Source organism: Corvus moneduloides, chromosome 4 (genome assembly GCF_009650955.1).
Source record: "Corvus moneduloides isolate bCorMon1 chromosome 4, bCorMon1.pri, whole genome shotgun sequence".
Lineage (NCBI taxonomy): Eukaryota > Metazoa > Chordata > Aves > Passeriformes > Corvidae > Corvus > Corvus moneduloides.
The window spans coordinates 59,919,326-59,935,754 of record NC_045479.1 but is presented as its reverse complement, the minus strand read 5'-3'; the positions used below and the strand labels follow the sequence as shown (position 1 = coordinate 59,935,754).

At 45.2% G+C, this 16,429-nt stretch overlaps 1 protein-coding gene across 1 annotated transcript in view; it reads left to right on the top strand.

The window, feature by feature from the left end:
- LOC116443654 (sucrase-isomaltase, intestinal-like) overlaps positions 1-16,429 on the top strand; it is a 63,451-nt gene that overhangs the window by 5,096 nt on the left and 41,926 nt on the right. Inside the window, exons 4-7 of the mRNA XM_032107960.1 lie at positions 71-216; positions 10,894-11,062; positions 11,676-11,772; positions 12,826-12,938. Of these exons, the coding sequence (XP_031963851.1) occupies positions 71-216; positions 10,894-11,062; positions 11,676-11,772; positions 12,826-12,938 (525 nt within the window). The remainder of the gene's footprint in view (positions 1-70; positions 217-10,893; positions 11,063-11,675; positions 11,773-12,825; positions 12,939-16,429) is intronic.

Genomic DNA, 16,429 nt, shown 5'->3' with positions numbered 1-16,429 from the left:
TGGAATGATTTAATCAAAGCAGCACATGCTAAGGAGTGAGCTAACCTGCCCCCTGCTCGCCTTGCTTTAGCTCTACGACCCCAACAAGCAGCGGTTTGAAGTCCCACTCAAGATCAATGGCCCCGGGGTTACCGCTGAAGAAGCCAACTATGAGGTGGAGTTCTCAGAGGATTCCACACACTTCACAATCAAGAGGAAGAGCACTGGCACCGTGCTGTGAGTACTACATGTGATTCATGTTGCTTTTTGTAGAAATTAGGTGTGATAGGTGTGTGTTTCCTCACACCCTGTTGCTTGGGTCTGTGTGACAAGGGGTCAAAAGCAAACTGGATGTGGTGTAAATGCAGATTTATGCCTTGTCCCTGAAGGCCATTCATTATTAATAGGAGTATGTGCCTATATAACAGACAATTATCTATGTGCATGTATAAAGATTTATTCAGTAAGTCAAATAACTTTTGAGGCTACAACTTCATGGCTTGGGACACTGGTGAACTCAACTCATCAAAGCACTGAGCTAAGATTTCTGAAATTTGAGGTGTCAGGAATTGAGCACCAAATCTCCCAATACTCTCCAGCAGGCAGGTCTAGGAAGCTCAAAGCCATGGAGGCCATAAGCCTCTAACTTCCACTGATGTCAGTGAGTGGCATTGGCTCTAGTTTGTCCCTCTGCAAAAATACCATTTGTTTTCTCGAGCTAGTACTGTAAGTTTAACTTCAGCAAAAGCTCCCCTCACTAACAAAAGTCACCAGGTGTCATAGTTTCCTCTTTCCTTGGCTTCCATCTACACATCTCTAGTGCATAATGCTACTTAGAAAGAGAGTCCCAATCAAGGTGCATTCCTGCTAGCTGCTTTTAGGAATGCAGCAGTGAGCAATGGAAGGATTGCTTAACATGAGTGGTGCAAATAAGACAATACAGCCTCTAGAATTGTCTGCAGATGGAACCATCATGCTGGGTTTTTAATGAGCTGACCATCCTTTTGAATTACAGTCTCATGGCATCTCTTTATATGTGTCACAGTCAATTCTGTAAAGTTTTATTTATGCAGGCTATTTTAAATTAATGTATTATGCATTACTCTGATAACAAAAATAATTTAATTTCTCATTAGACTTAACAGCTCCATGTAAACAGCTGGCTTTTGTTAAAGGCCCAGTTTTCTTCTCCTTCTTTCTGTAAAGGCTTATTAATTGGAATGCTGATGTAAGGGGTGAATGCATAACAAGTGTCTAGCTCATGACCCATTCCCATTCAGCCCTCCTCACCTTCACCCAGACCCCAAGGGTTTAGCCCAGGTTGATCAAACTTGAGATGTCCCAGCTAAGGGAAGGGGCCTGCCGTGGAGCAGATGGCAGGGCCTGCCAAAGGTGCAAGTCCAGTGACAGGCAGAGGAGCACAAGTTGGTCCCCACTGAGCAGGTTTCCAGGAGGGCACATTCACTGCCCTGCCATGGCCTGGGAAAGTCTCCTCCATTCCCCTCCATCTCCTTGTCCCCCAAGGCCCATGCCCAGCAGAGGTGTGGGGTGCAGCAGAGCTGTGCTGCAGAGCCCAGGGAGGCAGAGGGCAGCCTTGGTTTGCAGCACCAGCACAGCATCAGCAGTGATGCTCTGCTCTCCAGCATCCCCATGGGAAATCGTACACTTGCCTCCAGGCAGGTAAAGGAGTGCTCCTGAAACCCAGCCAACACCAAAAAGAGGAAATTGTGGGTGAATATAATGCACAGATAATGGACTTTTATCCTGCAAGCAATGGCAAGGCTGCTTCCAAAATACTCTCACCAGCAGGGACAGAGGATTTTGTGTATAGAAAGGGAAATTGTTCCTGGGAATTCTGGTTTCATGTGAAATGGCACAGCCAGTACTACAGTCTGAAGGATCCTGTCAGGGAGCCAGTCCTCTCCCAGCTGAGTCATATTTAGTTTAGTTATATTCCCTGTGTGAGGAGCAAAAATGCTTCCCCTTCGTTTGTTTGCCTGTCCATCCTGTCAGAGTGAGGAAATGCAGGTGCTCAGAGATAGCTCCACAGCCATAGAGGGATTTGCAATCTCCTGAGCCACCAAAAGAGCTGTGCAGATGGAATCTTTCAAAATAGGAAAGCAGGTTATCTATCCTGGCCTAAAAGCTATGGGTGGCTGCATTTACTTTACTGGGGAGGATGAGCCCTCAGCAATCAGCATTATAGGAGCACTCTCATCAGTGGCTGCACTTGACTGGCTGGGTCCAGGGGTGCATTGGTGGCATCTGGCATGTTAAAGTAGATTTTCATGTTAGTTCAACCTGCCCAAAGGCAGATTTGAATGCTAAAACCTGAATCTTTTCCTTTGGGCTCCCTCCAGAAGTGGGAGCAGCTGCTCCAGGGCATCCAGGCCCCAAGCTGCACAGTTGGTGGCCTCTGTGCTCCAGACAGGTTAGGGCAGGCTGTGTGGGAGAGTGTCCCTGAGAAACAGGCAAGTGTCTGACACCTGAAGGGACTTCAGCCTCCTGTTTTAAGATGTGAATGGTCATTGCCTTACTGTCTCAATAAACAGCTGAATCAGTCACTAATTTCCATATGCACACAAACACTGCTCAGACCAGTCGATGTGGGCAAATAAAGCCTCTTCAACAGGTTGCTACAGTTGCACTCCCCAGGTATGGGTGGATAATAACTTGTGTCTGCACCAAACCAGGTCAGGGTTCTCTGATGGACCTTTTAAATATCTCTGAGGAAAGCTTTCCCATAGTAAAGCAAACCCAGGTCCTCAGAAATCTGCTTTGCATTATGCTTCTTATCCCTTGCTGGCAGAGCCATGCTGCTGGATGACCCACCCTCCAAAAAAGCCTAAATTCCTTCATGATCCCCAGCATGCTCTGGCACAGCTGACAGTCCACCTGGGGAGAGAGCAGCCTGTCTGAAGCAGAAACACGGTGTAAGTTGGGGTTGCTCTTTCAAAGCCCACACCTGTATTTCCCTGCCCTCCTTCCCAAGGTGCGGTCTGTCCTGCCATCCGTGTCTGTGCTGTAGGCTGTGAAGCAGTGGGGTAGCTGGTGTCAGGCTCCTGTCTGTCTGCTTGATAGAAAACCCCACCTCTGCTCTGCCACTCGTGTGTGCAGAGCCTCCTCCTTGTGAGGAATGATTTAATTCCACATTGGAAATGCTGCAGGGGACAGGCAGGGGAGGCTTTGAGGTATCCCTGAGTGTGCTTTACAGGCGTTTCTCATGCTTGCTGCATGCAGGGAGACTTTGCCATTGCTGAGCTACCCAAGGAGGGCAGGACAAACTCAGGGCTCCATGTAATCACAGTAACAGGGGAGAGGAATAAACTATATGAGGGGAGAGACATTAACAGCTGATTGCAAACCTCATGCAGAGCCAGGAGCAAGAATAAAAGGCCTAGTCCTGCTACATTTTCAGCTTGCTCCAAGGTAATCAGTTGACAGCTGCTGCTTTGCCTGCATGGGGAGAAAATTAGACAGTCATGTAGGGAGATGGTCCAGGCACTGCTGGGGGCTACTGGGACCAGAAGCTCTTGGGCTGCCTCCCTTTCTCCTCCCAGTAATGCCTCTTGGCTTACTCCCTCTTACCTTTCTCCTTCTCATCCGCTGCTGTCCTGTTCTCTGTCCCATCCCATCCTGCCTCCTTCTGCTCCTCTTATTCACCCTCTCCAAAGCTCCTGCTGTTTTCCCACTAGCCAGGGAAGGTCCTTTTCTGTGCCAGTAGCTATCCAAAGCCATGGGGGTAAAGAGGGGCCATGTCCACACATTCACTGGTGGGGTGCCAAGGGGATCAGATGAGACACAGCAAAGCTTCTGCTCCCATCCAGATGTCAGATGTTTTCTGTTTTCCACGAGAAAATAGAAACCTGCTTCTGATTTAAGGCTGCAAGTCACAGATCTGAACCATGAGGGACAGGGACTGGGGCCTGGATCTGCTTGCTGCCCCAGAGGTGAAGCTCCATCTTTGTCGGGCAGCAGAGACTGCAGGGAGCCTCTTTCCACTCCCATCATACTTAGAAAATAACTGTTTTGGCAAAATTGGTGTGGTCAGTAGAAAAATGTTTTGTCAAGAGATTGGCTTTAGTTTAGTAAATCCTTGCTCAGGATACCCTGGTTGATCTTGCAGCTCTAATGGGAAACTGTCCCACTGTTGGCCAGGGCCCTATGGTAGTAAAAACAGCAGATAAAATACTGTGTTGTAATTAGGCAGGTGAGGGAGCTAAACAGCCTGTGAGTTGTTTTGTGGCACATACACTCAGATTCAGTGCTATTCTCCTTCCTGCTCTTGCCACACTAACAACAGCAACCACTGGCAGAGGCAGTATCAACTGAGAGCATGAAGGCTCCAAGAAAGCATAGATTTTCTCAAGAACAGAGAGTAAAAGGCTGGGAACTATTTGCTTTAAGACAGCGATAAATAGCAAACACATGCTCATTTTGCAGTGTGTGATTACCCTGTGGGACTTATTGCCTCAGGGTAGCACTAGCACAGGAGGCCTGGCAGGATACACATTCAGGCATAATAAAAAAATGATCTGTAGGAAAATAAAACCCCCAAATACTTTTGTCTCTATACTTCACAATATCAGTTAATTCTATGAAAACAGCCAGAAACTTCCTCCATAAGCAGATTATTGCAAGACTGACTCTGAGTGACATCTTATGCCTTCCTTTGTGATATCTGGCCTGGGCCATTGCTGGAGACAGGCTGCAGAGGGATGGACTACTGATTTGATTCTCCACTTTAATATCCTGACTTTTCCTTCATGATGTCACACAAATAATGGAAGGCAGAACATTTTTTTTCCAAGCCAGATAGGGGCTACTTTCTATTAAGAGTTTAGAATACCTTGTTTGTTCTTGCACTTGGGAATATACTGCACAAATAACCAAAATCTAATCAAGACTTTCCCTAATTTCCAAAAAGGCTGCTGCAGGGTTCAGGTGCCTTTTTTATTGTTTGTGGTAGTTAGTACAGACACCACTTACCATGAAGACGTTTTTACATAGGCAAGGCTATTGTCTTAACTGCAGTTTTGCTGAAAGCAAGGGGAGTAAATTGTATGCATTATGGATAGATTGGGTTTGTTGCTAGTTTGTAAGAGCCATTGTTTTAGTCTTCTAATCATTAAGATTTATGTTATGTAGACAAGAAGTATTGTAGGTGTATCACTTATCCAGGTGTTTTTCAAAGCAAAAATAAAGCATAACTCCAGCAAGTTATAGGACATTTCCTGATATCACAATGATGAATACAGTAGAAGTAGAGCAGAACTGTGTCAATAACTGTAAATATACTCTGCAGTTCTTTTTTTTATAAATGTCATGTTTGTGGAAAATCTGTTGATTACTCCTGCTGATTTCCACGGAATCACAGAATAACAAGGTTGGAAGAGACCTCCAAGATCATTGAGTCCAACCCATGCCCTAACACCTCAACTAGACTATGGCACCAAGTGCCATGTCCAGTCTTTTTTTAAACACATCCAGACATGGTGACTCTCCCACCTCCCTGGGTAGGCCATTCCAGTACTTTATTATTCTTTCCATGAAAAACTTTTTCCTAATATCCAACCTATACCTTCCTTGACGTAGCTTGAGACTGTGTCCTCTTGTTCTGTCAGTTGCTGCCTGGTGGAAGAGACCAACCCCCTCCTGTATATGACTTCCTTTCAGGAAGTTGTAGAGAGGGATAAGGTCACCTCTGTGTCTCCTTTTCTCCAGGCTCAACAATCCCAGCTCCCTCAATTGTTCCTCCACCTACTTGACAAATCACCTTTAAAGGAAGGTAAACGTATAAAAATTCAGTCTTGGGGGGCCTTCTGCAGTCCAGTGGTGTCCCAAGACTTACAGCTAATAAGGAATACAGCTGTTGTGAAACAGTGTGTTGTGGTTTAACCCCAGCTGCTTGCTCACTCCTGCCTGAAAGATGGAGAGAATTGGAAGGGTAAAAGTGAGAAAACTCATGGGTTGAGACAAGAACAGTTTAATAACAGAAAAAAAGTAGTAGTAGTAATAATAATAATAATAATAATACTGTAATTAAAAGGAAAATAACAGAGAGAAAAATAAAACTCAAGAAAGAAAAGTGATGCAAATGAAAACAATTACTCACCACCATCTGACTGATGCCTACCAGTCCCTGAGCAGTAGTCTTGCAGCCAACCTTCCTGCTAGTTTTAACGCTCAGCATGAAGCCATATGGTATGGAATACCCCTTGGGTCAGTTGAGGCCAGCTATCCCAGCTGCATCCCCTCCCTGCTGCTTGTGCAGTCCCAGCCTTCTTGCTGGTGGGGCAGTGTAAGGGGCAGCAAAGCCCTGTTATGCTCTGTTAAGAACTGCTCAGCAATAACTAAAACATCCCTGAATTAGCAACAGCTTCCAGCACAAATCCAAAACATCACTGCATACCAGCTACTATGAGGGTTAACTCCAGCCAAAACCAGCAGTCAGTGGAAATATTTTTAGCAATCTGAGATCAGTGGAAAACCATAGAGAGCTGGGCTCCTAAGGTGATGCTCTTCAGCATCTCAAGTGTGTTGAGTCAGTATATTTGAGGTTCATTTGAAAATAGAGTGTGTACTCCTCACTCCGTAAGGTGCTTTAGCACTTTATGGGCAGCCTGGGCATACTGTAATAGCCCAGGCCCTCTGGAAAGGTGTGCCCAACCTTTGCCAGGGGGCTTAGACTCCCTTTTTGGATAGCTGGGTAAAGTTACAACTGAATTTGCACACAGATAATATACAGGGTGGTCTGGAGGCCAAGGAAAGCAGATGTTACAGGGGACATTTTCTCCAAGTGACTGAGTGGACTAATTGTTTACAGCTTAAAATAACGAGCTCAGTTCTCCAGGATTCATTGTAATAATAAGAAGAAAAAGACCAAGCCTCTCCCAACTTAAAATTATTTTCAAATGTTCAGATCATTCATGATGCATGTCCTAATGATGTATCATATATGTGTCCCAAGTCTCGTAATTCTGGAGGTTTTGTAAGAACACCTTTAGAAGTGCCAGCAGCTGGCTGCTCACAGCAGGCAAGTCAGTGCTTCGAGCCATTGCAGTCATCGGTCTCCAGTAAACCTCGACAGAGCAAAGTTGTTCAGACAGGTCATGTCCAGTTCATGTTACAAAGGACTGATGATTGCACTCCTGAAAACCATCTTGTACTGCCTTTTAGTCATCCCCCTCGAATGTTGTGACAATATTAGTCATGATCTACACCTTCAAGATGAACAGGATGTTTTATCTATCTGCCTACTCACCTTCCTTTAATACTGCTTCCTTGGTCTACTCCAGTTGTGTTTCATCCTGATGGCCAGTGGCTTGACTGCTGGGTGTGAGACTAGTTCCCTTTCTGGCCAAAAATGTTAATTTTTACAGAAACCTTTTCAATCTGAGTCATTCTTTTTTTCCTGATAAGAGGCTAAAAATTAGAGAGCTTTACTCTTTAGTGTAGTGCACGGTGTTTGGAAGAAAAGAGTAGCTTTCAACAATCAGACTCCTTGGACAGGCAACAGCTGACTCTTCACAGGCAATGGGCCAGGCAGATATGAGGGGAGGCTGGTTTTTATTTCCACAGACACACTAATGGGTTAAGACTTTCAGCAGTGAATGTGACTGCAGCTATTACCTCTTGTGCAAAGAGAAGGGTTCTTGTCCTCACAGACTTTGCCTTATCTAACTGCTAGTAGGGGTTGAATTTTTGACAGTGAGCAACAGTTCAGCTGTGCTTTTAGATTTTTTAGATCCCTTCTGTTGTCGATCACAGTGCTTTTATGGTTCATAGGACTCTTGGAGGAAAACCATGCAAATTCCTGCAGACATTATGTCATTTTATGCTCCCTCCTGTTTTCTTCCTTCTATCTGCTTTAAACCAGCAGGGGGGGAGGTGGAAGAAATATGACATTTTCTTTTATTGTATCCAAGGGTTTAAGGAATGACAGACGTAATTTTTTTCATTTAAGTGATTGCTCTTTGCCAATGCCACACGAGCAAACACATAAAGTAGCACAACAGCTTGCCACAGTGTGCTGGAGAGCACAAGGACTCTGGAAGCTGCTTGGGGGTGGAGGCAGAGAGTAGTGCTGGGGGAAAACCTGTCCATGCTTTCCTTCAGATGGAGATGACGCAATGACGCCCAGAAAAAAAGAGAGAGTCATCACCAGCCTTTTTATGTCATGGTTAATGCTATATTTAGTGTGTAGCTGTGCTGGCGTGCGGAGGTCTAGGGAAAGACAAGGCTGATGGGGTGCAGTGGTGGTGGCACAGCATGGGAGCTGTGCTGGTGGGGTGGCAGCCCCCAGGGAGCTGAGCCATGGAGGGGTGCAGAGCAGGGCACTGTTACGGCAATGTCATGCAGAAGTAGAGTGCATGAAGGAATGCCTGAAGGAATGCGTGAGTCATAAACCAGTTTCTCCACAACATGTAAAGTTATGGTGGGGCAGAGGGCTTGTTCCTAGGGCTGTTGTTTGCACCACCCCAGTGACCCTCCTGGTCAGGGAGGGGACTTGCTGAGCTGAAGGAATACTTTAATGCCATGGTAACACAAAGTGTTCTCATGATAGGAACTGTCAGTGCTGTAATGTGGGTACCACAAATGTACAAAGCCTCATGTCCTCTGAACAGACATCGTGGGGAGAGCTCAATGAGTTAGGACAGATATTTAAGCTCTTTCCAAAGCATTTTCCCTCTGGCATAGTGTGCCAGTTTGGACAAATTTGGAAATACATCCTCTGAGAGAAGGCAGGTTACAACCATCCCTCCCCCACCACGTTCAGGAAAAAATAAATTTTCCTCGAAGGAAAGTGAAAGAGATAAAAACTATTTATTTAACAAACACACAGGAAAAGGATAATAATGCTAAATAATAAAACCTCTCCCTCTGCTGAGAGAAACCTGGGAAAATGTCAGCGTCCTTCTGTAGATCTCTCTCTCCCCCTCCTTGGAGCTGGGACGGGGTGGTGGGCCCACCTCCAGGGCCAAGGCCTTGGTGGAAAGTCCTCCCAGTGTATTCTGATGTTGAAACCATCCAGCAGAGAAAAAGGGAAAAAAACGAAGTCCCAGGAAAACAAAAGCTCAGCTCTCCAGAGGAAAAGGAGCTGAAAAACTGGCCGAAAGCTGGCTGGAAAGGAAGCAAGCCGGGTGCTTCCTCCTGCTCCCACCGCTGCTATTAGCAGCAAGAGAGGTTTATCTGTGTCTTGAAAACATGAAAACAAACTGCAAACTGCTTTGAATAAGTGCACTTTTCTCTCCCCCCACCTGAGGCTCAGTTTAAAGACATAGAAAGGCACAGAATTAATTTCTGGGCATAGAACAGCGATTTGGGATACAACATCATAAAGTCACCCCAAGACACACAGTTTGAGTTTTTCATAACCCTGTGGTCTGCTCAGAGCAGGGACCCTTCCTGTCTTGGCACAGAGCAGAGCCATGTGACAGTCTCCTTTGGACAGGAATATAGCTCCAGAGCCCATCCCTATTCCTACACAGCAACCACTTCCTGCAGAAAGGCCTCTATTTGTCAAGGGCTGGATCTGATTCTCAGGGATGTTTTGCATGCATAACCCTCCTAAAAGAAAATAATCTTATTCAGTACTGCATGTAGGTGGAGATGATGGAAAGGAGGGAGGGAGGGGTTCCTGCTGGCAAAAAAAAACCAAATCAAGAATTATATACAAATTCTTCCGTTTCCTGCTTGTAAGAAAGGACAAAGGGACTTTTAAAAAAAATACACAGACCGTTTAGTACCTGTGCTTGACTTTGGATTTGTCTAGGACAATTTAGGGATAGTTTGTGCCTGCTTTTTGCACAGAGAGGCAAGGGGGTGCCTTAGGCATCCCTGTGAGTGGCTGTCCCTGCATCCTCGGGGGGAGAGCAGGCTAGCGTTGTGGGAGCAATGGTGCCCTCCCAGTCCTCCCAGCAGCAGGGACTTGTCCCCAGGCAGGGGTGCTGATGGCACAAGTGGCAAGCCACTCACCAGAGCACTCCACTCATGGGGGTAGAGCTGCTCCCCACTGACACAGCTTATCTTCCGTTTCTCTGATTTACCAGTCAGTTTGATCAACCATTTAATTTTGTCAAAATCATTGACAGAAGAACATTAAAAGAAGAGTTATGCCACTTCTGTGCTCTATGGCTTAGGCTCGTTTATTTTAATTAGCTGTAACAAGTTTGTGGTTAAACAAGGCTCGAGAGGGTGCTATCTAAATGAGCTACTCATGGCATACACGGGACCATTAACAAAACACTTCTCCACAGCTTGACCATGTTCTCCCCATCTAACTTGCAGCTCATTATAGCTCTAGAGATAGGAAACAAAATGTAGCACCTAATTAAAATGTGAGCCTGTGTTCACAGATGATTCAATAGAAATAAATGCATTAAGCTGGTGAGAGAAGTAGGAGAGAGTCATCACAATAAAAACATATTGTTCAAGAAGAGTCTGGAGAAAACTATACCCCTATTTTAGGCACCTGCATGAAGTTCGGGGTATTCAGGTTCTGATACACCAAAACATTAAAAAAAAGGCTGATAAAATGTCTGTTGTTCTCATTAAGGATTCTGAACTCCACTGTGTAATAACAATTTTTAGCCTTTCATGTTGGTTGTCATAGAAATAGCATAAGCAACCACTTATTTTGATAACAGATTTATAGTCTGTCTTCCGTTATTTTAATTGTTCTTTTCAAAAATTATATTGATGCGGTTTTTTTGCATAAGTAGATGAGATATCTTCAACCATTGCAAGATAAATTTAATGTGTTAGGTTCATCACATTAGAAGCATGTATAGAATTTAATGGATTTTTGATATTCTCCAAAACACATAAAAAGTGTAAATAGCCAGACATGAACTTAAAATGATACCTTCCAAGGACAAGCAAACTAATCCTGTCTCCCTCTGTTTGTCACAGGTGGGACAGTCCCCTGGTTGATCTGTTTTTCTCCAACCAGTTCCTTCAGATCACCACCACTGTTCCATCCACTTCTGTGTATGGGTTTGGTGAACATGAGCACCCGACCTTCAAGCACAACATGGACTTCGTTACCTATGGCATGTTCGCCAGGGATCAGGCACCAACGGTAATTCACTCTGTGCAACACTTTGTCCCAGCTTGTGTCACCAAAAGCAGGTGGCAAACATGGAATATCACAGGCTTTGCAGGTATCATCAGTTTTAATTAAAGGACAAAGCCATGAATTGCTTTGAGGGAACTTTGAAACCTTTTATCAGAAGCTGTCTCACAGTGCAGTTTTCAGAAAAAAAGTATGTTGTGTGCCAAGATCCTGGTTCAGGAAAGCTTTGCATTTCATGCTCAGATCAATCCCTGCTCATCCAAACAAGCTGGACTTCAGCAGGACTCATTAAATCTTTGGCTGAACTGGAGTCAGTGGTTAGTGAGTCTGTTTTAACTAGAAAAGTTACTCTTACTCATGCCATTTTGAAGGGTTTGGCAGAATATCAAAGGTTTAACTGGGAAAGCCTAAAAAATCCCATTTTGATAAGGCAGAAAAAAGCCCTCTTTTCTATCAATTTGACTTCACAACAATTTAGATGAAAAAATCCCCAGCCTGTCAAAATAAATCTCTAACTATGACTGAATTTATTTCCTTGTCTGTGCATATGTATCTACCTGACAAGAACTATGAAAAATAGCAGTCAAGTCATACCTCATGTGTTGTTTCTATGTTTCAGTCATTTGCCAACCTCTATGGAGTTCACCCTTTCTATATGTGCGTGGAACCTGACTCCAATGCCCACGGTGTTCTCCTTCTGAACTCCAATGCACAAGGTAAAAAGATATATGGATTCCCTGTATAGACTGCATATAGAAATATGATAAATTAATAAGTATAAAAAACTGTTTTACTGATTGCTTTTTCAATGTGATACAAATATTAGTGACTGCTCCCTGACTAAGCTTCCAGGAGTAACTATAGAGTTTTCAAAGGGATTTCAGCAGAATGACTTTTTAGGCATTTTTAGGCATTTTCAGGGAAAATACATTCTTAAATTTTTAATGAAAATAGATGGAAATAGAGGGAAAGAAGAAGGTGGAAGAAATTTCCTCTGAGATTGGCATAATGAAATAAAATCAATTTAGTTTAGTCCTATATTCTGTCTTTGGAGAATAGTTTTGTATGTTGTCATGGTCACCTTACTGCATTAATCTAGTGGTATAATTTCAGAAAAGGGGAACCTTCACGCAGTCTATAAAATCAGTTTCCCCTGGCAGACAATGGCTTTCAATAAGATTAAAATAGCATAGGGGAACCCTAAACACAAGCTTGTTGATTCTTCTTACATATATGAAACTGAGACAAATGGATGTATGCAATCCACTCTGGGTGGGTTTCTGTGATTTATTGCTGCACCATGCCAATCTGAAAGCAGAGATTACAGAAACACTGAGCAATAGCCTGCCTACCTTCAGGCCCTGTTTTCTCATCCAGTTGTACCCACAAGGTGCACAGAAGAGCCCAGTGTGGGGAGACATAGGATAGGATAGGATAGGATAGGATAGGATAGGATAGGATAGGATAGGATAGGATAGGATATTTCAGTTGGAAGGGACATAAAACGTACTTATAGTACAACTGCCTGAACACTTCAAGGCTGACCCAAAGCTAAACATGTTGTTAAGGCATTGTCCAAATGCCTCTTAAACACTGACACATGCAGGGCATCGACAACATCTCTAGGAAGCCTGTCCCAGCATTTGGCCCCCCTCAGTAAAGAAATGCCTCCTAATGTTGAGTCTCATCCTCCCCTGATGCATTCTTGACCCATTCCCATGTACAGTGCAGAGCTGGTTTGTACTGAGAACCCTTTTTTTCCATTTTAGATGTTACTCTGTCTCCAAACCCAGCTTTAACTTTCCGCACTATTGGAGGGATCCTCGACTTCTATCTCTTCATGGGACCAACTCCTGAAAACGTAGTTCAGCAATACACTGAGGTCAGTAGAAAAGTGCACATGGCACATGGAGCAGTGCCTTGTAACACAGTCCTGTCAGTATCTGGTAGTATCAACAGGTAGCGCAGCCAGAGCTTTGTCCTGATCCATTCGTGCAAAGCTGCAGCTTCAGATCCATGGGACAACTGGCGTATGCTCGAGCATCTGTGAACAGTCTGTCACAGGCTGGCTGGGTGTTCAGTGCACATCTCCAGCCTTTCCTGCAGTATGCCAGGATGGGATGCAGGAGTGCACTAAAGGGATGCAATGATTAGAAAGAAATCTGTCTGAGCTTACTCCTCTCTGGGCCGTCACAGCTTTACAGTCTTTGCTGTGTGACATGACTGCATTTTGACACTGTGGGCCAAGTAAACAAACTAGGCAGAGCACAGATGGAATGTTTCGGAACTTTACATATGCTGGATTTCAGAGATGTTGAATGGACTTTAAAGTCTTCAAGCCTTTATTTGCCAATGGAATTGCTTGCTGATTTTGGAGCCAAATTAGTTGTTTACTAATGAAAACCCATATAATTGCATTGGAGAGCATAGATGTATAACAATGCATTTACTGCTGTCTCAGAGAGTATAAATACTTGCTATGAATTGCCCAATGTTTTCCAAAGAGCTGAGAGTACACATGCAAATGGCTGTTTTGGAAGTGTACATGCAATTCTTATCTAGTGAGGTCTGCGCAGAAAAAAGTAGCAGATAACATGTTTTTCCTGGTCACCAAATGATGCTTCAACTGTGCCTTTCCACAGAAAATTGCTACCTCAGACCCAAGCTGTGTAGATAAAGAAATCAGTGTCAAACCTAAAGGGTATGGAGCAAAGCTGAGAAGGGGCATGTTACTGTGAGAAGGGGGTCACTGTGCAGACCCTGAGGATCAGGCTGCAACTGGAAGGCTGGGCAGGGTAGGGCATCCCAGAGCCAGGCACTCAGAGCTCACAGTGAGATGTGTGTGTGCTCTGCCTTCCCATGTGCCACCTATCAAAGGGGCCTGAGCTCTGATCTGCAGCAAACATTTTGTCTTTCTTGGCTTTCTAAAGCCTCCATATCCTATGCTTGCCTTCTTTTAAAGTGCCTGTATGGGAACAGAAGTATTGTGGTTTAGAGTGAGGGAAAAAGAGGATTTAGCCCAGAAGGAAGGTATTGCTGGGTTCTGGTTTGGTGAAGGAAAGGGTAAGACTGGCTCATGCTGCTCTTTTGGGAAGGCTGGAGCTTCTGCAGGGTGGTGGGCTCTGCTAGACCTTCCTTTTCCAAGGAGAGGTTCAGGTGCTACCCCCCAGAGAGGTGGGAGGCTGACGGTGCCCCTCCATGTCCTGGAGCAGGAGCGACTGCTCTGTTGCTTGGAGGTTTCCAGCTCTCTCTGCACTTGTCCCCACCAGTTGCCTGTCATGGTTTAACCCCAGCTGGCAACTCAGCCTCACACAGCCACTCGCTCACACCCCCTCAGTAGGGTGGGGGAGAGAATCCAAAGGGTAAAAGTGAGAAAATTCGTGGGTTGAGATAAGACAGTTTATTGGGTGAAGCAAAACTGTGCACGCAAGCAAGGCAAAACAAGGAATTCATTCACCACTTCCCAGGGGCAGGAGGGTGTTTAGCCACCTCCAGGAATCTGGGGAATGGTGGGACATGTGACAGTTACTGGAGAAGACAAATGCCATCACTCCAAATGTTCCTGCTCTCCCTTCCCCCAGATTTATATGCCGAGTATGAAGCCATATGATGTGGAATATCCCTTGGGTCAGTTGGGCTCAGCTGTCCTGGCTGTGTCCCCTCCCAGCTCCTTATGTATCCCTAGCCGCCTCACTGGTGGTGTGGAGTAAGGGGTAAAGAAGGCCTTGACTCTGTGTAAGCACTGCTCAGCAAAATCAAAAATATCCCAGAATTATCATCACTATTTTCAGCACAAATCCAAAATACAGCCCCATACCAGGTACTATGAAGAAAATTAACTCTCTCCCAGCTCAAACTATCTCTGGTCCCAGTGCCACAGACCAGCAAGCAGGCTGGGGTTTTAACTTACACATGGGTAATAAAATAAGGGGGGAAAAAAAGGGGGGAGAGGGGAGGGAGAAGTAAAGCAACTCTCCCCCAGGCTGGAGCTTTGATCCCCCTTTCAAGGGAGTTAGTGCAGCAGTACGATGGAAATTAGAGCCACCCCTGTTTCTTTTCAAAGTCTTTCACTGGTGTTTGAAGGCAGCATTTCTGTAGCTTAGCAGGTGGTCAGCATCTGAAAATAAAATGAGAGAGTTCTCACTCCCCAGCTGATGGGTAGCAGCAGTTCACTTTCCACCCGTCTCTGGAAATGGAGCTGAAGCAAAGAAAACAAGGTAAAGGAGAGCAGTGGGCGTCTCCTAATGAGACATGTCGCATGCCAGGACAAAAAAAATCCTGTTCTGTATTCTTTGAGCTTGTGCTCAGCTCTCTAGGGAATCTTAAAGAATGTATGTTAGTAATTTCAGTGTGAAATAATAACTTCTTCAGTAAACATCCTGAAATTCCAAGGTCAGAAGTGTTACAATTACCATATTATTAGTCTCTAGGGTAATAATTTGGCTTTTATGTACAAGATATGTGGGAAGGTGGTGAAGGAGACAGAAAAGACTTTCTTTTTCAATTGTATTTTCTGTCACACTGAGAGGACTTTCCCTGTGCAGTCATTGTCATGCTATAGGGAAGGAGAAGGGGTAGAAAGGAGAAGTGTGACTGATGTCTGCAAGGCACTGCTCAGCAGCATAGCTTGGCTCTCTCAGCTGTTTGCATGGGTCTCCTCCAGGAATTGGTGTTTTGGGAGCTCCTGGCTGCAGGGGCCCCTGGTGGGACCAGGCTGCACTGCTGCAGAGCTTAGCGAGGCACCTCCCTCCTGCGCAAGCATCTGCCACAATCACTGCTTTTTGCAGGGACCATGCATTGTATCTCTCCAGGATGGCCCCACTGGTGTGGCAGGGTGGCCAGGTGCTAGCTGGAGCACAGCTGGTGAGAACAAGGGATCTGTTTCCAGAGCAAAGTGCTTTATACCTTTCTCAAATGTTTTGTGCTGTGGCTTTCAGTGCTACGTCAATATCTGAGCCACCTCTCTGCCCCTGCTACACTTGTTTCTGTGGGAGGTTTAGGAACCTAGCTCTGCTCTGTGCTTTCATGTCGCTCCCTCCAAACCAGTGAGTTAGGACAGCTTTGTAACAAAGCTCTTTATTTGGTCTCTGGAGTATACAAGATTTCCCCACACACCTCTCCAGGTTGCCACCAGCACCCAGGGTGGACCATGGACTCTTGGCCAGAGCTGCTGGGTCCAGGCTATGCCAGGAACAGGGCTCCCTGTGTGGTGATCACATGATTATTGCAGCTGCCCGGCCAGAGCCACCAGGCTCTCTGCATCCATGGAGTGAGGACAGCAACAGCAAAAGCTGTGGTGGCCCTGGATGCCAGCCTGGCCCAGGATAATCTGCTCCAAGAGTGAGGCAGGGTGTTACTGTGGGGATTCTGTAA